This window comes from Dunckerocampus dactyliophorus, chromosome 4 (assembly GCF_027744805.1).
Source record: "Dunckerocampus dactyliophorus isolate RoL2022-P2 chromosome 4, RoL_Ddac_1.1, whole genome shotgun sequence".
Lineage (NCBI taxonomy): Eukaryota > Metazoa > Chordata > Actinopteri > Syngnathiformes > Syngnathidae > Dunckerocampus > Dunckerocampus dactyliophorus.
This window is the reverse complement of record NC_072822.1, coordinates 15,418,940-15,438,752: the sequence shown is the minus strand read 5'-3', so window position 1 is coordinate 15,438,752 and position 19,813 is coordinate 15,418,940. Positions and strand designations below refer to the sequence as shown.

The window sequence follows — 19,813 nt, the reverse complement described above, 5'->3', positions numbered from 1 at the left end:
GGGAGGTGGAGCGCAGAAGAGGAGGGCTACATGGGGATGGAGTGTCATGGGGGGCATTGTCCTATACAGAAAGACACTCCTCCATTGTTAACCAGCTTCATGAGAGACCCAGAGGGGAGGGCAGCCCAACTTCTTGTTGTGCCACCTACCCACTACCTGCTGGGAGTATACACCGAAGACAAACTATAGCTAAATCATCTATAAATTACTTATATACTGTACTGTGCACAAGTCGGCCACCACAAATGTTATTGTATTAAAAAATACTTTTCATCCAGTGAAATAGAAGGACTACACTAAAAGTACCAAACCAACTGCCACTAAACTTTGTAGAGGGGTGGCGCATGGCACAAGGAAAAATCATTTTTGGCGAGCATCTGGATAAAAGAGCTAATACAGGAATTCATTATTATAGTTTGAGGCACTATGGCATCAAAGGCACGGTGCAACCCCGCAAACACTCTGAATCATACATGTAATGGTAGCCCAATCTGTTTGTCGTCCATCATGAACCAGGAAGTAGCCTAATAACTAACAATTCTTAACAATTCGTCCTCCTACTATGTGACATTATTTGTGATCGCAAATACACACACGCTAAAACAACATATTTAATGATGGTTGAATACTTTGGAGCAGTCCTATATTGTCTCAATTATTTTTAATCTGAATAATCATCAAAATTTTTGATAATAGCCTCTTATTTGGAAGTTTAAAAGTTGGCATACTTCAAGATTTTAAATGCGAGCATCTCTTTCACAATGCGCAAATCAAAGCGACATTAAATCACGGCTTGAACACAACATTACCCCAAATGACTTACTTTCATGTTAACCTTTCAGAAATTTCTTCTTAACATATTTTGACAGTGACATACAGGATGTGTGAAAGGCTTGTTCTGAGAGCACAGAAAGCCTACTTAGTCAAAAAGCAGAAAAAATAATAAACTATGCTGATTCTCCTACCTGCAGAGAAGATGACGCCAGGCTGGATTTTGTGCCTGTAGCTCCCTCAGGATTGTCCATGGCAACAAGGCATTCAAGCTTGCTGATGCTGTTTGTTACTTCCTACCTTCCTCTTCCGTGTGTGGCTAAGGAGAGTGACAAGAGGCGACCCCGTGAGCATGAATTCCACTATGTTAAAAGAGAAAGTTCAGTTGGGAGAGTTTGAAAGCATCACAATAACTCCAAAAGTCAATCAACCAATCAAGATTTGATTGTCACTGCAAATGAAAATATACAGTATGTGCTTCTTAGTATATAATCTGCTGCTATAATGGACATCTCGCACGCCGAAAGAACCGCTGTTAGCCTAGTTTTGACAGATGTGTGCTAGCAAGTGAAAATTGAAAAATAAAATAATTTCATGAGGCCACACGGTAGACAAGTGGTTACCATGTTGGCAGCACAGTCAGGAGCTCAAGGGTGCGAATCTCCATTGGGGCAAATCTGCGCGGATTTTCTCTGGGTACTCCGACTTCCTCCCACATTCCAAAAACATGCACGTAAGGTTAATTGGAGACTCTAAATTGTCCACAGGTGTGAATGGTGGTTTGTCTATATGTGTCCTTTGGCTAACTGGTGATCAGTCCAGGGTGTATCCCGCCTCTTGCCCGAAGTCAGATGAGATAGGCTTCAACTTACCTGTGACCCTAATGAGGACAAGTGGTATAGCAAATGGATGGATGGATGCTTTACATGATATGGTTCATTTAAGAATGGGAGGACAATTTGGCTATGGAATAAAGAAAAATTTAAAATAAAACCTCTTTTCCCCAGTTTTCTACTGTGTATTAATCAATAATTGGTCATAAATTGGCTCAGCTCTGGCATTTTTATTTTTGGCTGTATTGTATTGTAATTGGCGCAATGTTTTGTTAAGATTCATGTACTTGAAAACGGGGTCATGTGACTCATTGTGTTCTCCTTCTACGATGTTCAAAATGTTTGGGCAACACACAAATGATGTACTTGCATAAAAATTGACTCGACATTCGATTTGGTCATAAGCGAGGTGGGACAAGAGATCTGATAACCCATATGCTGTACGTTGTCTATATTTAATTTTCACAACATTTGCACACATACAGTACATCTCTTAATGTTTGATTACTCTAAAGGGCTCACAAACGTGGTGACGTGTAACGTACGTGTGCTGATTGGACAGACTGGAGCGTCAGTGTTTTCGAGGGAGATTCAAACTTGCTTCTTTGAAGACGAGCAGAGCATATCCTTGCCGATTCACCACCTGAGCTTCAGGCTAAATAAGAATCACCTACATTTTGGAAGAAACACGACAGCTAGCACAGTTAGTATAGGTAGCTTCTTTTAAATGTTTTGCTAAAATACTAAAACACACGGACTGATGTTCAGCTTTTAAAACAATACACACACTGATCGTGTCGTTACAATTCAACCTAACTCAAAGCCACCTGGTTAAAAAATCAATTGAAATAAGCCTATAGCTACCCATATGCTGTATATATATGGCAATGGTGTATGATTAAAAAAAAAGAAAACGCCCTAGCTCAGATGTTAATAACGGTCGTCGTCGTTGTGCAGTAGGTTTGGGCTCCGTAAGGGAGAGCTTAAATTTCGATCGTGATTCAAACCCCGCAGTCCCTTTAATTTTGGATGTAGCATACACACTTGTAAATAAATACACTGCAGGTTTTAGAGTAGTGATGGCGTTGGTGAACTGAACGTTATCATTGAGAATGGAATGGCCATTGATCTTAATTCTGTTGCATTAAATGACCACTCTTGTCTTGTATGGTGTGTTGTTGTCCTGATCAAAATGTCTCATAGCCTTCCTTATGTCTTATGTCAGGTTCGACCCAAGAATGGACCAGCTAATGCTGAACTTCCAAGGTGCCATCCAGGGGATGACATGGGAGGAGATCCGGAGTACCCTGATGGTGGTTATTTCAGACTGCTTCCCTCCTGCTGAGCCTGCTGGTGCGTCTCTTCCCACTCGTCTTTGTCTGCTGGAACCTGCTCAGCTGTAGTCTTGCTGCAGCCACCTGGCACATTCCTCCACTGACAACCTAGTAAGTAGGTAGCAAATAAAGGACGTTTTTATTGACAAAACAATTTATCATACATAACAAACTATACCCCACGTCTCTCTTTCCGCCTAACAAGCTTCATCAGCAACTAATTATATATATTATAAAACAATTAACATTACAAATTGATTATTTTCCCCTACTGCCAATCAAGTAAATGTAGCAAAACGCCCATCAAAATAGACAGAACATAGAACAGAGAAGCCTGTGCTGCCACCAAGTGGGTACATGTCGCCATTACAACCCATCAAACCACTTGAGTGTGTTTGTGCCTCCAGATTTGCACCTCACCAGCCATGACGCTTCCCAGCATCTTCCCGCCATTAGCAAATTTCCATCCCATTCAAATGCTGTAAGAAATACACATACATTCAGACACACACGTCGTGTTTATTTACACCATTATAATAACGCATGTGTCCATGTAGGAACGGCGGGGTGGTCTACGAGATTGTGTCAGTCCCCCAAGTCACCACACCTGCACCGAAACCCTCCAAGGCAAAGTACGCTTGGGATTTTCTTTTCTGTGCCAGGCTCATGTTTAATGGCAGTGTCATGATATACACAGAGGTGAAATGTGCTCTTAAACTGTTCTTCTGCAGGAGAAACAGATATACAAAGCAGGAGGGTCATGTCAAGAAGCCACCCAAGGCGTTCATGTTGTTCCAGAGGGAGAACAGGCACCGTGTGGTAACCGACAAGAGCTTCAGGAACAGCGCCAAGGTCAACACCATCCTGGGCCAGATGGTAAGCCACAACCTTCAACTGAGTAAAGGTGTGGTTTCTTTTTTTAAATAATAATTACAACTAATTGATTTTACTCTGACATCTCCTTGGGTTCAAAGCTGCAATCACTACTGTGTGTACCTAAAAAGACAAACTGCATCAAGAAGCTTTCTAGGTCAATGAGGACACTTGTGGGACAAAAAAAGCAAAATTCAACCGAAATTATGGCTGCACCATGTCACTTGTGTGTTGTGTACAGGGAGAGGTTCTCTGTTCTGTCATTTTGGATTAAAGTTAGAAAGGAAGTATCCAGAACTTTTTAAGGATAAAGCCGTTGTTGCCATTCCCATCCAATTGCTAAAACCCACAAATGGAGAGACTGTATTTATTTTATTTGTTTTGTCAGTGTTTTCAGTTGATATGCACTTTTCTTAGTTTTATAAGCACACGTCTAGACCACACCTCTTTTTCACTGGTCTGTCAGATGTTTGACAAACGAGCTGGTCAGAGGGCTCAAAAAGGTGGGGGACCACTTTACTAATTGGCATTGGTTTTCTTGTGTCCACAGTGTAGATCAATGCCCATCGATGAGCAAGTCAAGTATTATGATATGACTGATCAGGAGCTACACTGCCAGCAGCAGCAACTGTACTCACCTTCCATAATAAATATTTTTGTTGTTACCAGTAGGAGGCAGTCGAGGATAAACAGATGTGTGGAATTTTTAGAGCGATACAAGAAAACGCAGCGTGTGTTCTGTGTGTGCTATATCAATAAACAGCGCTGGTGGAGACTAGCCAATAAAGACAACTTTGATGTTTTACTTTTGAGGAAAAAAACACTACCAGGAGCGATTGCGCTCACATATGGACGCAATTAAACCGCCGCGTCAGTTAACACTGACTGGAAATGTGGAAGCAAGTTGAAGGGCCTTCAAGCAGCACTTAGAACCGTACGTTGGTGCTGTCAGAGTAGACGGGCAGGCAGATGAAAGAAAAAATAGCCATGTTGCTCACTATAGCAGGTGCAGAGGCAATAGACGTTTTCAATACTGTGTTTGCTCAACCCGAACAAAAGGCTTTCTAACATTTTCCAGACTGATAGATCTCAATTAATCTGAGTAAAGTTATGTTTTAACTGGGGTGGGGGGTAATCACTTTTTTCACACAGGGCCACATAGGTTGGGATTTTAAAAAAAATTTATTTAAAAACTGCATTGTGTGTTCAGTTGTGTTGTCATTGACTAATATTTCAATTTGTTTGATGATCTCAAACATTGACGTGTGATAAACATGCCAAAAAATAAGTAGTCAGGAAGGGGGCAAACGCTTTTTCACACCACTGTAGATGACTTGTTTGGGGAAAGATATGCCGACAACAATACTGAGTTGTGTGATGAATTGTATTCTCAAACCCCCCACGGATGGCGAGTTAGTTAGACACCCATAAACATGTCTATTTGACACTCTTAACACAAACCAGGAGGTCATGCTGCATGCTGGGTAACTTTCTGTTGGGGGAAGTACACGTGTGCTTCCCAGCAACCCTGCGTGCATGTATATTAGTGTGTAAGCCTCTATTTCAATACTGCAGGGCTGCAAATTCTGAGTCACAAATATGATATATATCCACACTTGCACTGGTGATACTACAAGCCCCACGATGCGCTATTCAGCTCTCACTGTTCAACCTGAACACAGCTAAGCAGACAGATAAACTCTCTGGCAAATGACAGGTGTATTATCTTTGTTATTGAGGCACGCCTAGGGAGAGGTGTGTACTCCTTCCTGAGTGACTTATGTGTAGGTATTTAACTGGTACGAGCTAATCAAGGGTGCATGGCTGTAAACTAGTGTGGAAGCAGCGAATGTGATAAGGTTGCCAGGCAACCCGTCCGCCCCACTTCCCTCTCCCTCACCCCTGCACAGAGAGGCCTTCAAGCAGCCTAACTGCACAGTAGCGAGAGCAAGGCCAGCGCAACGCCAGAATAACTCCTCAATACTACTCTATTTCAATCAACTCTAACATAACGTAACATTCATTAACAACAGAGTGAAACTGCAAAAATAACAAAACACTAATTTTAGACGGTGATAGAGGTGTAAATATTAACGTATAAAAGGTCTGCATATGCCTCACCAATATGCCTCCTAAACAAAATGTCTGCATATTAACAAAGATGCTACTTCTGAAATAGTAGGCCTCCATCATAATGTGTTTATGCCACTGATGTAAACATAATTTGTAAGTAAAGTTAAACATTTCTAAATTCAAAACAGTAATATCACTTCAAGCTGTGTTTAAAATTCACACTCCTTACCTATAATAGAACAAGGAGGGATGGATGCAGATGGATGCAGATTCAAGCACATGTAAAACAACTCCGATCCAACGTGACTGAGCATCCACTGTTGCCGACTTTTCAGTAGGAAAAGTAGCTATTGGCTGTCCTAGAAGTAGCAAGATGACGTCATTGTCTAATTTGCATATGTTGTAAAATGTTGCAGGATAAAAAAGCATAACCTTGTAGGAAAGACAAAACAAAAAGGGAGTAAAAACACCTTAATTACGTTTAGAACTACAAAGAAACTTGATTCTTGGTTAGTTAATTTAAAATTGGCCATCATTTCATCAAAATAAAATAACTTATTATTTTATCTCAGCCAGCACCTCTGAAAGTTCTCCCATCACATGTTGGCATGTGAGAACTTTTTAAAATTAGCACAATTGAACAGTGAATAACAGATTATGATGTGTTTATTCTATGGCTCACATTAACATGACTCATTGTGGTTCGTGAGTAGCGCACGCTTCTGGTGATTGTATGTAATAGCAACTGAGCTTCACAAATATCGGCAATACAGTAGGCTTATCAATAACTTATATTTGCCCAAAGAATTGTAAGATAATCCACTTCATTTTGCAATAAAGAGTACCAATAGACTAACAATAAAATATAAACACATCCTACTCTTTTATCCAGGCTTACCAAAGATTAAGAAACATTTGCGTCTTAGATCTCGCTGTGTAAAACAAGGCGAGCTCAACTCCCGCAGCTCACGCATGCGTGACTCATTTGCACTTTCGATGCATAGAGCGGAAGTTGACTGTAAACTGCTGGCTTGTGACTGCCTTAGGGTGGGGCAGACCGCTGTTTCTCAGTGAGAACACAAAATGCAGAACAATCCATGCTTTCACTTTTGAAATACCAGAAAACTCCCCAACGATGCCAGAAAAAGTCACTAGATTTGTCGCTAGTCTCTTTTGTGAAAATATGTCATCAAGGGGGGTTGGAACGCCACCAGATCTAGCGACAAAATCGTCAAGTCGCCAACACTGTGAGCATCTGGTCTCTACTTCTTTTGGATGGGTCTATTTACACAATACAAACCAACAGGAGGCCATCAAACCAAAACGCCTACTTCACTCACGGTGCAACCAAAAAGATAAAAAGTAAAAGCAATACTATTTTATACTAATTTATAACCATCAAGGCATGCTGGGTAACTTTCTGTTGTGGAGGTGTGCACATGTTCTGATCAAAAATGGGCCAATTTGCGGGGTTGCGAATGCTGAATCACAAATATGCAGGAATCCACTATATACTTTTCACTGCGCTTGCACTGGCAATATTCTAAGTCCCACGGTGCACTGCAATAGCTGGTGTGCACAGTTGCTAGTACTAATCACCCATATTTTATCAGGTGGTATATGACTCAAATTAGTGGTGCATTTTGCCGATTTAAAACAAATCTTACCTTGTAAATGTTTTCACTAGTTCACCAACTACCTTGCAGTAGTGGCCAATGAGTCAAAAATGTTGGACAAATCCTTCCATTGTAAACGTTGAATCTGTAATGAATTATCAGTAATAGAGCTGTCATTTCAACGGTTTATATATTAGACTCACTGGCATAAAATTATTTCAGAAATCAAAAACCTGCTTACTGTGAAATTTAAAATATGATTTATTTGGCAATTAAAAAACTGAAACAACTAAATCATCACACAAATGTATTTTTCCTCTACAGTAATGCAAGGAAATACCTGTAATTTGCTTAATGAAGAAATCATGTTTTTTGTATTACAGCATTTTTATATAACAAAATTCATTGATAACAATAATATTTTTGCATTAAAACTATTGCAGTTGAAAAGCTTCAATATACTGGTTAAACATAACATGACCTTATTAATTACTAAAGCTGTCAACTTAGAATTTAAAAATGTCAATTTCACACATTGGGTTAAGTATTCTGATTGTTTTACACACTCAAAGGCCAATCTGACTACTTAAAAAAGTTCACATCCTAGATTCACTCAGTGTATTTTGTATACAGTTCAAATGAAGAATAAAAATACTGACATTTAAGGAATACAAGACATGGATTTATTACACACACAAGAAGTAAAAAGAGCTAATATTTTCTGTGTGTATGACCATTAACACTATGATCACATGGTATAAGCTGAGATGTCAAGTAAATAAGTGATTTTTGGGAAAGTGTAGTACAGTTTGTTGTTTCAAAATGTGTGGGTATGTGAGATGAAGATCAGGGATAATGTTTTACTGGTATGTGTGTGGTGTTGAAAAGATGGCATCAGTCCAATTTTTGGTTGATAAAATTGTGCAGGATGCAGACTGAGTATTTGTTAGATACTGTATAAACAAATATTTGATTAACTTCAAATGTGTATTGTTGGTGATTGAGCTCTTACTCAAATGAATATGACAAGTAATGATAATACTGCTGCACATACTTTACATAAATATCTAAACTACATGGGAACTGGAATATGGTGAGAGGATCTAAGACAACACTGCTGTACATGTGATACGACAAACTGTAACTGTACAGTCCATTGATGAAAAGAAGAGGAAGAAATCGTGATTTGGCCCTTTGGAGATGTATTTGGAAAATGTCTTCATAAAATGCAGAATGCTAAAATAGATTACAAAGTGGCCAAGGACAGTACGGCACACATCTACAGACATATTTTTAAGTTGAATTGCTTCACACGTGTGTGTGTGAATATGAGGACACTGAAATAAATGATTAAAGCTCAACTGAAAAAGGAGCGACTTCAAAAGTTTAGCTAAACATTGCACATTATAGGAGTAGCAGCTTTTGGTTTCTTTGGGATGGTGCCTGAATATCTAAAAAACTATTTCAGTCAACCAAAACAACATCATTGCTATTTAGCTATTGGTAAGGCTAATAGGATAAGGGAATTGTCACTTCAGAGAGTTTGACCTCCTTCTACTTATGCTAAACTTCAAGTTTTGACAAATTCTGTACTATTCGCTTGTAGTTGTGCGCATGACATGTTGAAAACAGTAAAAGTGCAAGGTAAGAAAACAAAGAAGTGCTTAAAGGACAGACTAGTGCAACACATAGCAGGCCTGAATCAATAAATAAGACACCAACCCCATTTATGTGGTGACTGAAATATTGACTGACAGAACCTGAGTTCACCTGACCAACTGTTGCAGGCATTAAGGCATTCTTGAAGAGGATCACACAACCTTGTCAATTGTCATTTATGTACCCACTCCTGAAGTGGGATTTATTGAGAAAATTCTAATTACTGTTGCGGCTGTTCAAATGTCACATCCAGCTTGTCATAGATCTCCTTTAGCAGCAGTAGCGCTGTATCTTCGGATTCCCTGGCAGACAAAAAGGTACGATGTTTAAAGTAAAATAAAAAATAAGAACATTGTGGAATTACGTTATATTAAAATTTTTTTCAGACTACAACACCTGTGGACACCAGTGTAGGACTCACCAATAGCAAAGATGAGACTGGATCGCAAACAGATATTCATTGAAGCTCTCTATAGGCTTTTCCTGGAGCACATGGTCAATTCGTCGTCCTCCATTCAACATTCCCATTTTTATCTCAGGCTGCTCTGCTTGCTCCGGCTGCTCCATGGACACTTTCAACTCTGCTTCCTCATTCTCTGCTTCTGGGACAGGGAAACGGGGACAGGTAGTTTTTAGACTCAACTTTATGGGTCAATCACAACAGGTTAGCTTATAAGTGATATTAATATTAAGGATAATATGAATATTAATTAAATAGTATTCTATTAAATTCAATAAAATATTAATATTAAAGACTATTTAAGACACTGGAATTTGTAAATAATGGAGGTAAATTGTTAACTCAAAATGTGATGGTTAAGTGACGAGATAGGAAAGAAGGCTAGAACCTTCTAACTAAAGGTTACATGCGCTGCATTTTCAATCTAAAAACACGTATGTTAGAATTTATATTATATCAACACTGGTCCCGATATTAAGCAGCATACAGAATGGATGGAGGAGTGAAGGAAAAATGTCACAATTGCTGATTTATCAAGCACATGGTCTAAAAAAAAGGCCAACACATACACACACAAACACACACAATGCTATTTTAGATGAGATATGGAGCTTCACATCTGCTGCTGTTAGTTTAACAAATTATAGTGTTGTGGAATTCTCCAGTGGTTAGTAAAATTTCCATTAGTTAAATACAACCTGACAGCAAGAATGAGCAGCAGTAATAGCACTGTCAGGCACTGAGAAGGAGCAGGGAATGGCTTTCAGCAGTCATTGTAAGCACATACAATGGCTCTTTATGATTGAATTGTTCAAATTAAGCTGTACAGCCAAATATCCCTTCATTTGTGTTCTTTATGTTTAGAAATAAGAAAATATGTTTGTATTCTATTTAAATAAGGAAGCACCACACAAAACTGACTTTAAAAAGCAGCAATTACATTGACTGCATTTGTTTACACCATCGGTTAGATTATCCATGTGACCACCTTGTCTTACCTTGGAAGTAATGTCTATGAAGGGCCCTGGGCCAATCAATTACTTTTGTCCAAAAGTCACCAGTTTTTTCTTCCCTCTGTGCAGAAGCACAAAGTGCATCCGAGGCTGAGGTTCACAGTAATGTGCAGTACAGGGTGAGGGAAGCAGGTGTGACCACCAGACAGAGTTATAGACAAACAGGGAGGATATTGGCAAGCAGAGAGTGATGAGTGTGAGGACATTTGGGTTAGACACACATATATATACCGACACAAACACATTGGGAACCTAAAACCATGACTGTACCCTGTCTCTCCTGAGAGTTTCCCTCTACTGTAGTTTCTCCTTCTTCCACTGGGGGCAGTGCAGCAACAGGTAGTCTGGCAAGAGACTGCCAAGCTGATCGCAATGATCCCAGTACATTGTTCTTCAGATCCATGCTCATGCGGGTCAAGCTTTCTTTCAGTTCTAAAAAGCAAAGCGATAGATAAGCAGGCCTACTAAAAGAAATGCTCACACTACAATAATGTTAGACAAGCGTATCCATACCCAAGTGCATCCTCTTACGGCCTTTATGGTGTGGAATTAGCATTGGCTCTAGATCAACTTCTGAAATAATCATGGGTTCAATCCGGTAAGCAACAGGGTCAAACTACACAAGAAAAGAAACAAGACATTAGATGTTTAAAAATGGTTGTACGGAACGAGTATGAATATGTGTTGTTGCATACCGGGTGATATATATTATAAAAGCTCTTGCAGGTTGGGAAGCTGTAGTTGGGATCGATACGTTTAAGCCCTCGGACAGTCAGGAACATTCCAATGGGAGATCCAAATGCAAAAAATGTCTGCGGGTGGAATGCCAGCTGCGGGTAGTTGATGGATACCTTGAAAGAGAAAGTGGAATCATTCTTATTCAACTAAAACAACAATAGAGAGTTTACTTTAGACCACATGTGTCACACTCAAGGCCCGCAGGCCAAACCTGGCCACATCATTTTATGTGGCCCGCAGAACTGGAAAAACTGGAAAATATCATTAAATTGGGCTGTATTGCAGACCTTGTCAAACAATGCGTTTACTATAATCTGTGCAATAAAGTAATTCTGTCAGTTTGTGTTCAGCCCGTGGAAGGGAGGTGAGGGAGGTGGGTTGGGAGGCATTTGTCTTATTCGGCCCGTGACCTCAAGTCGGCTTTGAGTTTTGACCCTCTGCGGGGTTGAGTTTGACACCCTTGGTTTAGACAAAGTTATGATTTTATCGATGACCCATAAGACAAATATGGTGCATGGGATGTCAGAATGCTTTAAAAAAAATAAATAAATAAAAACAACTTTCAGAGCATCATGACAAAGTTAAGAGAAAATGACAGCAGCTGATTACTCATGCAGAACTGAATGAGAAAAAGTCAAAATGGTATTGGCTTCCAATATATGGGACCAATACACCAGCCTCATGACACAACCTGAATAGCCATTAAAATAATACACGATAAGCCACTACAGGGTGTGCCAAGGCTATCATGTGGAGACCCCTTGAGACAAACCTGTCCCTTGGCTATGCCTTCACTGGTCTGTCCGGGCAAGCAGGCGGGAGAGAAGCAGGAAGGTGATGCATGAAGGCGGGAAGCAGAAATAATTGCGCCTGTGCATGCATGCATGGTACCTGTCCGATGCCCATGTTGAAATATTCATAGTCTACGGAACTGGTGATGGACTGTGTTCTGTGTAACTGGGCCTTCTGTGCCTCCGATCCTGGTGACGGATTACCATTCTCCTCACTGTTGAGAGAACCTTGAGGTGGATCTTGCCTTTTGGCTTTTGGCTGCCTTGTTGCTTTGTAATCCTAATCAAATTAAGAACATTACAAAAAAATGCCTGTGTATGACTAATGCTATCGCTTGGAAAAGGCACTTTAAAACAGTAAGAAGCACATTTTATTTTAAATTGCAAAAATGGTTGGACCATTACAAAACTTAAATAAGGTGGCAATATCTAACCTCTGAAAAACATTTCCTCCTGACATATTTCAGGATCTTCTTCCGAGGTCCAAGGGGAATTCCTAAATCTTTGACATCATTTTCTTGACAAAGAGCCTAAAGAAAGATAAAACCACACATACTACTACTATTTTAATATATTAAATTTGCTTTTTCATATGTGTGTTACCAGTGATTCCAAGTCCAGGTTTTCTGCCTGTAATGTAGGCAGGTATTGCTGCAGGCCAAGTCTGGTGAGAGCCTGCTCGAGTGTGTCATGTTTTGGATGACAGGGGTCATCAGACAGAACCTTTAGCACAGAGAGGGTTCGTTTTAAAATTACCTCTTAAATCAATTGATTGACAAAGCAATCACAGTAAATGCAACTGTACCTCGTCTCTGGGAGATTCTGAACCACTTCTCTGGTTGGTTAACATGTCAAACAGTATCAGTGAACCTGACAAAAGAGAAGTGTTTTAATGTTCCACGGGACTATTTGATAGTAATGAGATAATATGTTGATGAGTCTCTAACCAAGGCTATGGCCAACAACAGAATTGTCCCCCTTGAACTCTGGATGTCTCTGTTTAAAGAGCGTGTGTAGCCTGTTGATCTCTGAAGCTACTGTGTCCACTATGGTCTGACAGTAGGTGGGACTATTATAGAAAAACAGGTCCAACAAGGTGTCATTTGTGAAATGTCTCAGTCTGCTGATGCTTGGCAGAGTGATCCTATTAATATCCCTGCAAAGTAAAGAATTGAAGAAAATTTCCGTTTGTTGAGAATTAAAAAAAAAAAAAGAAAAAAAAAAAGAGAGGAACTTTGTGTACTCTGTCTCTCTATATACTTACTCATCCACACCAGTAGCATCCCCATGTAAAGCACTGTGCCAGTTCACAGGAAGGAACTCCACTCTGCCCACCTTGCCCTCCAACTGAGCATGCTTATAATGAGAGGCCAGGAGGGACAGTGAAGCACTACGGAAGTCATTCACTAAAGGGAGAACAAAAAAACAGAAAAGATAAATATATTTCTCTACACTATAGGCATATGTACATAAATATACCTACCACACTGTATTATAGATCTGAAGCGCAAGTCACATGCTGGACCTATGCCATGAACCATAAATACAAGGTGGTCCACCTTTTCTGGTTCACCTGCAAACAAATAAGATTATGAAATCTCAAAAGTGTGTATAGTTATGTAAATAGACAAAAAATGTTTAGAATGCATGAAACTGTCAAAAATATTTTTTGCATTGGTTGTTAGCAATGACATAACTGTACTGCATCATTCTGGAAGTTGTTAATAATCAATGGGCTGCTTTATTCATCAACTGTTTGTATTCATGAAAGCATTCTTATTTTATTTTTTCCTGCACTTTTTCCTGCACTTGTATGCATGTTTGTTACCAGTATAAGTAAATATCAAATATAAAATAACAGTCCTAAACAAATGCCTATTAGCATACTACTATATGGAAACAGGAACCGGAAGTCAGCTCCATTGCCCATCGATGATGTTATCAGCGGTTGACTCTGCAGTTCTTTGCTAACTAGATCAGCATAGACACCATCTTTGTGTTTTGTTTTTTCTTGAATTCAGTCGTGTTTCTCACTTTCTTTTTCAAATGCTGACATTTGCTAAGTTATTTGGATCCATTTTGGGTTATTTTGCAGCTGTGATCAAAAGAAAAGCAGAGACTTGAGGTGAGCAACACTTACATATATTTATGAACATTTAAATTGGTTTCTGCATAAATAATTGTTTTGTTTTGTATTAACATAATTGGCTTTCTGGAAGGGATTAATTGGACTGACATTATTTCTTATGAGAAATATTAATTTGGTTAGCGTACGTTATGGTTAGTCGGACCTTCTGGAACAGCTTAATGACACCAACCAAGGTTCCACTGTACATTAAATTACGGTGGAGCTCTGGCCAGAGACCTGCACTCTTGCAATCTTTGTAAAGAACAACTTTTTGATACAGCTCTTACATACCATCTGGTATTTCCACAGCGATGTTTTCAACTCCTCGCTTGACTGTTCTAGGACGGGTCTGCTCTGATGGAGAAGAGACCCAATCTTCCTGCGTGCCTATTGGCTGATAATGCATTATCAGCTGAGAGGATGAGAAGAAATAGAAAAACATTAAACAAACTGAAGAATGTAATGTAGACTTTTGCATACATCCATTTATGGGAATATTTTAGGGGAAGGACATACCTTGGGATTGTGTAAAATGACAGTCTCTCCTGTGGGAAAATCCAGCTTCCTTTTCCACTCATCTAAGGTAACAGCGATCATATAGGCATCCTGATAAATTGGAAAGGGAATGGCCAACAAGTAAGCAAATTTAGGAATAAGAGAAATTTGAAGGTGCTGCTATGGTGTCGGTCTACCTCCAGACTGTTGCTGAAATCTTCAGGATATGGCATGAACCTGGTGTCTTTATCTCCCTTGTAGAACCAAGTGCAGCGGCGGACTTCAGTCGTAGCTTGTTCCCAGTATATAGCATAGCGCTTCCTCTCCTTGACATGTACATCATAGCGTTCCCCGTCAACGGCCACTACCACCTCACATTCATCGTCTCCTGGCACGCAGGTAACGCAAACACACATTAGCATATGTACACATGCTTTAAGATCCGATCTCCATAAGACATTTAACGACATACTCGTCATACACAGTGTGTCATTGTTGACACAATGCAGCACCAGAAGTCACATTAATGGTAAGAAGTGTTTTATTTATTATTGGTTAGCTTCTGTATAACAATGTCATTTTAAAAAATTAATTCAGAGACTTATTATATTCTTATATATATATTCTTAATTGTTGATCTTGCTTTTGCATGTTGAAATACCTTGTGTACAAATTGTACTCTAAATAAACTTGTCTTGCTTTGCATTACCATAAAAATGCACGCATTTAGTAGTCAGTGTTAAAAAAAATTACATGGCTTTCATAGAAGTTCATTTTAAAATATGTGCCTTTTATGGCCCTTTTAGCTAAAAAGGTTCCTGACCCCTGGTCTATCCAGAGTTTGTGCATGCTTACCTGTGTTGTATGCATTCTCTAATTTGTCTGAGTCTTCTCTGCTAAAAGGGAACCAGAGGGTGTTGTCATCGGCCCGTTTGCAGAAGAACCAGTGAGGCTGCACCTTTTGGTAGGGAGGAGGGACAGGCTCCATGTCAAGCATCTCAAAGGGTGAAGTCGAACCAGGAGAGGCTTCATCCAAAGCAGGCGACACCTGGAGGAAAAATGTCAGAAGAGTCAAAAGGTTAAATGAAATCAAATCGTAAAATAAACATGCTGTATTGCCTCATGAGTTACTCTTCACCTACTGTATAATTGTGGTAATTACATAAGTCTGACCTCTGAGTCTGTTTTGTTCCATTAACTCCTATTCAATGGAACCTGAAACCATGTGCCAAAGTAAAGGACAGTAGAAAGGAAGGGATTGGGCCGCTACTCCACTCGGCAATGCACACAAAGCTCTGTTCTATTCTGCTCTCCTCTAATCCTGCTTCCCCTGCTTTGTACGAGTCACACAACTACAGCTTGTAAACAGCCTTGTTTCCTTGAATCTTAAAAATTTGGGCGCCTTTCACTGCTTGGCACAGAAGCTACATCAGACAATCGCAAAGTCAGAAAACAAGTCAGGAAACTGTTGACATTTAAAGAAGGATGAGTATTAATTTGGGGTGTGGCTTTATTAAAAAACATTAAAAAGGTACAGTAGCTGAACATTGTAGTAGACACAGTAGTGTGGAAAATGAGCCTGTCTCTAAATGTTAACTGTGTGTGAAACCATAAAGAGGAACAGTATGTGACTTGCACGTATAGCCTAGCTATTTCTTTGCCAAGACACTGGGGCAGTGTCTTCATTTTCCACACTGTCGCTCAGTGGGTAAAGAATGTTGCAGCTATTTTTGTCCATTAGAACAGGAGCACAAACCAACTCTCACACTAAATAAGAATTACTGAACACCAAGATTTATGGAGACTTGAGTGGTGTGAATTGTGACAATGCTGAGTCAATAGACTATTTTAGAGCTCCCTGGCATTGCCTTCAAGTTGTGCAAAGTGTCAGGAGTTGTTGCAAAGAGGCACATTGTTACTTTATCAAATGTTCATGACTTGGTTAAACTTTTGTGGATGATCTAGAGTTCAACATTATTTCAAATAACAAACCAGAAATTTACTGAAATCTGGTCCATAGACCTATAGAATTTATTTCTAACCTCTCTATAGACAGGTGATTTGAAACACAGGATTCTCTGGCTAAAGTCAATTTAAACACTTCTCAATGCACTGATTTTAGCCTCTTTTATGATATACTTAACTGGATTAGCCTATTAATTTATTCACTTAAAAAATTGACAAGTTTGCCATGGATATGTGGTTTACTGTGTTTTTCATTTAAAGACTGGGAGGTCCCAAAGCCACAGCAAAGTTTAATTAGTGCAAAGTTTTATGTTATGAAAATGTTTTGCAGGCTACAATGTGTATGTGTCCATGTGTGTGCATCATGCTGATTTTTTATTTTTATGTCTGCAATTATTTGGTTTATTAATCTTTTGTAGGACACGCTTTAAAATACTGTACAATCAAACCTTAATTTTCTAATGCCCCCGTTTTCATATGATTCGTTTTTTCCACAAAAATGCTCGCCAAAATTATGCCTCGGTTCTCGTACACTCTCTCGGTTATTGCACAATACGGCATGTAACAACGTAACTTCTCACCTTATCGCTCATTTCGGCCACTGGTACCCGCGATCTTGTCCTTTTGGTCACTACTCAAAGCTCATGACCATAGGCGATGGTAGGAACGTAGATCGACTGGTAAATTGAGAGCTTTACCTTTCGGCTCAGCTCCTCTTCACCACAACGGACCGATGCAGCGTCTGCATCACTGCAGATGCCACACCAATCCGCCTGTCGATCTCATGTTCCATCCTTACCTCACTCGTGAACAAGACTCTGAGGTACTTAAACTCCTCCACTTGGGGCAGGACCTCATCCCCGACCCGCAGATGGCTCTCCACCCTTTTCTGGGCGAGAACCATGGACTCGCACTTGGAGATGCTGATTCTCATCCCAACCAGTTCACACTCAGCTGCGAACCAATCCAGTGAGCGTTTAAGATCACATCATCTGCAAAAAGCAGAGACCCAATCCTGCAGCCACCAAACCGGGTCCTCTCAACACCCTAGCTGTGCTTGGAAATTCTGTCCATAAAAGTAATGAACGGAATTGGTGACAAAGGGCAGCCCTGGTGGAGTCCAACCCTCACTGGGAACAAGTCTGCCTCCCACTTGCCGGCAATGTGGACCAAGCTCTGACACCGGTCATAGTCAGTGAACCACCTGAATTAGGTGGTCCGGTACCCCATACTCCTGGAGTACTCCCCACAGGATTCCTCAAGGAACACGATAAAATGCCTCCTCTAAGTCCACAAAACACATGTGGACTTGTTGGGCAAACTCCAATCTACCCCCCAAGAACCCTGCCGAGATGGTAGAGATGGTCCACAGTTCTACGTCCAGGACGAAAACCCCACTGCTCCTCCTGAATTCAAGATTCAGATATCCGGCAGATCCTCCTGTCCAGGACCCCTGAATAGACCTTATCATTTATAATGATCTCGTATTGTTTTCTGCATGTAAAACTACATTCTCTATAAAATGTAGGGGTGTTACAAGATCTTGTGAGCTTAAAATGTGATTAAAATAAGATTTCTTGTTCAGAAAAAAAAATGTCTCATGGGCACTAGGCATTCACTCGGTGCATTGGTTTCAGCATCTTGACACGTTTGTTTCATAGAACAATAGCATGAACAGAGTTCAGACAGTCTCTTTTTCTCTGTGGGTGGAAGCGTCTCGTAGACCCAAAGCGTCTCGTAGACCCAATCTCGTGTATCGTCTCATCTTGTGAACTGATGTCTTGTGTCATCCTTAATAAAACGTATTTTTTGTTAATATGTTTGGGTGACTGGAACAGATCCACTGGAATTACATTATTTCCTCTGAGAAAACAAAAACTGAGATACCACCACTTGGACCTTCAACCTCATCCACCCATTAATTCTTTACTGCATATCCTGTTCAGCATCATGGAAGAGCTGGAGAACTAAAAGATCTGAGTCAATCTTTATAAAAAGTTCACATGAGGTGGATAGCTATGAAGTTGTACTGATACAAAATCGAAAGTGCAAGCGTTTGCGTTCTAGTTAGTGCCGTTTTTGTTGCTGTTCCGAGGTCAAACATGGTTTTGTGTCATTTAAAGGTGATGAATAAATCAAAAGCAATCCCAAGCAGCGCCAAATATTTGGTCACATGACTTAAAAACTTGCTGGGTTGCTTAAAGCCAATACATTCAATAAATTGGTTGAGATAGCCCGAAATGGACTTAATAATGTTGAATTAAAAAAAAGATATTCAGCTGCATGCACATCATACCAGAGTTGAAAACTTGACCCAAACTGCTCCAACTCTTTTCTACAATGTTTGACCACACCTGAAACTCATAGAGCAGTCTTGTTAAAGAATCAAAAAGACCCAAATGCACTCACCTGGTCCACACATGCGTTCTCTGCTGTCACATTTTGCCCAGAGTTGTTCAACAGGTCCTGGGCTTTGGCAGGTGGGGCAGCTGGAGACTGACCCCGCTGTTCACCAGAACTAAAGGACATTAGATCAACCTACAGCTGTGACCTGAGAGGACTGGGGGCAACACAAACACAGTACTTAACCTTGAGTGACTGGTACTTAAAATGTTTCTTTAGTTCGAGACGAGCTCCGCATCATCATGATGAGATAAACGACATAAACAATGAAACGTTAGCCTACACTGCCACTATGACTAAACACAGCTGTAATTGTACCACACCATGGAAACCGCTTGCTAACGGCATTTAAATGTATTTTAATACCTATGCGTGCTATGTTCATCATGGCATTGAGACAGGATGTTTGTTTTATGCTAGCTTGGTTTTCAAAAGCAGCGCAGAGCACGAGTAACACAGGCTTTTATATCCTGTTGGTGTTTTAAATGTTTTAAATAAAAACAACTAAACATAAACTCACCGTCGAACTTCAAAACACTCAGCTGTAGAGGCGTCGTATTTGTTATTTGTTTTTAGCTAGCTAGGTTAGCCATTAGCCAAGGACAGCATTCTGTCAAACACTGCTACTTTAAGGTTATCGGAAATGTAAGTGTTACACATG

The 19,813-nt window shown here is 40.0% G+C and overlaps 2 protein-coding genes across 5 annotated transcripts; one reads left to right on the top strand and one right to left on the bottom strand.

Moving 5' to 3' along the window:
- Window positions 1-2,188: 2,188 nt before the first annotated feature.
- LOC129180272 (lymphoid enhancer-binding factor 1-like) lies at window positions 2,189-4,475 on the top strand. The gene is made up of 6 exons (XM_054774575.1): window positions 2,189-2,317; window positions 2,830-3,049; window positions 3,346-3,419; window positions 3,496-3,570; window positions 3,670-3,842; window positions 4,362-4,475. Exons 3-6 carry the CDS (start codon window positions 3,364-3,366, stop codon window positions 4,364-4,366), a joined length of 309 nt encoding a protein of 102 aa, XP_054630550.1. The 5' UTR covers window positions 2,189-2,317; window positions 2,830-3,049; window positions 3,346-3,363; the 3' UTR covers window positions 4,367-4,475.
- A 3,339-nt stretch (window positions 4,476-7,814) lies between these two features.
- On the bottom strand, window positions 7,815-19,811 carry ddhd2 (DDHD domain containing 2). 4 transcript variants are annotated; one of them, XM_054774294.1, is made up of 20 exons: window positions 19,673-19,811; window positions 19,159-19,309; window positions 15,640-15,832; window positions 14,982-15,172; window positions 14,806-14,895; window positions 14,581-14,701; window positions 13,645-13,734; window positions 13,426-13,567; window positions 13,109-13,317; window positions 12,967-13,031; window positions 12,765-12,884; window positions 12,596-12,691; window positions 12,262-12,441; window positions 12,143-12,169; window positions 11,328-11,483; window positions 11,146-11,248; window positions 10,903-11,064; window positions 10,618-10,722; window positions 9,581-9,761; window positions 7,815-9,461 (listed from the first exon to the last, which is right to left on the bottom strand). In XM_054774294.1, exons 2-20 carry the CDS (start codon window positions 19,276-19,278, stop codon window positions 9,380-9,382), a joined length of 2,433 nt encoding a protein of 810 aa, XP_054630269.1. In that variant the 5' UTR covers window positions 19,279-19,309; window positions 19,673-19,811; the 3' UTR covers window positions 7,815-9,379. The 4 variants fall into 4 exon arrangements, with proteins under 4 accessions (XP_054630269.1, XP_054630273.1, XP_054630271.1 ...); XM_054774298.1 differs by lacking the exon at window positions 10,618-10,722 and having other exon boundaries at window positions 9,581-9,758; XM_054774296.1 differs by lacking the exon at window positions 12,143-12,169.
- Window positions 19,812-19,813: the final 2 nt, after the last annotated feature.

Coding starts and splice junctions, on each gene's coding strand:
- ddhd2 (XM_054774294.1), bottom strand. CDS start 19,278: ATGTCCTTTAGTTCTGGTGAACAGCGGGGTCAGTCTCCAGCTGCCCCA. Junction 14,896..14,981: donor ATTTCAGCAACAGTCTGGAG/GTAGACCGACAC, acceptor CCAATTTATCAG/GATGCCTATATGATCGCTGT. Junction 13,032..13,108: donor TGTTGTTGGCCATAGCCTTG/GTTAGAGACTCA, acceptor CTCTTTTGTCAG/GTTCACTGATACTGTTTGAC.
- LOC129180272 (XM_054774575.1), top strand. CDS start 3,364: ATGACGCTTCCCAGCATCTTCCCGCCATTAGCAAATTTCCATCCCATT. Junction 3,420..3,495: donor TTCCATCCCATTCAAATGCT/GTAAGAAATACA, acceptor GTGTCCATGTAG/GAACGGCGGGGTGGTCTACG. Junction 3,571..3,669: donor CCGAAACCCTCCAAGGCAAA/GTACGCTTGGGA, acceptor GTTCTTCTGCAG/GAGAAACAGATATACAAAGC.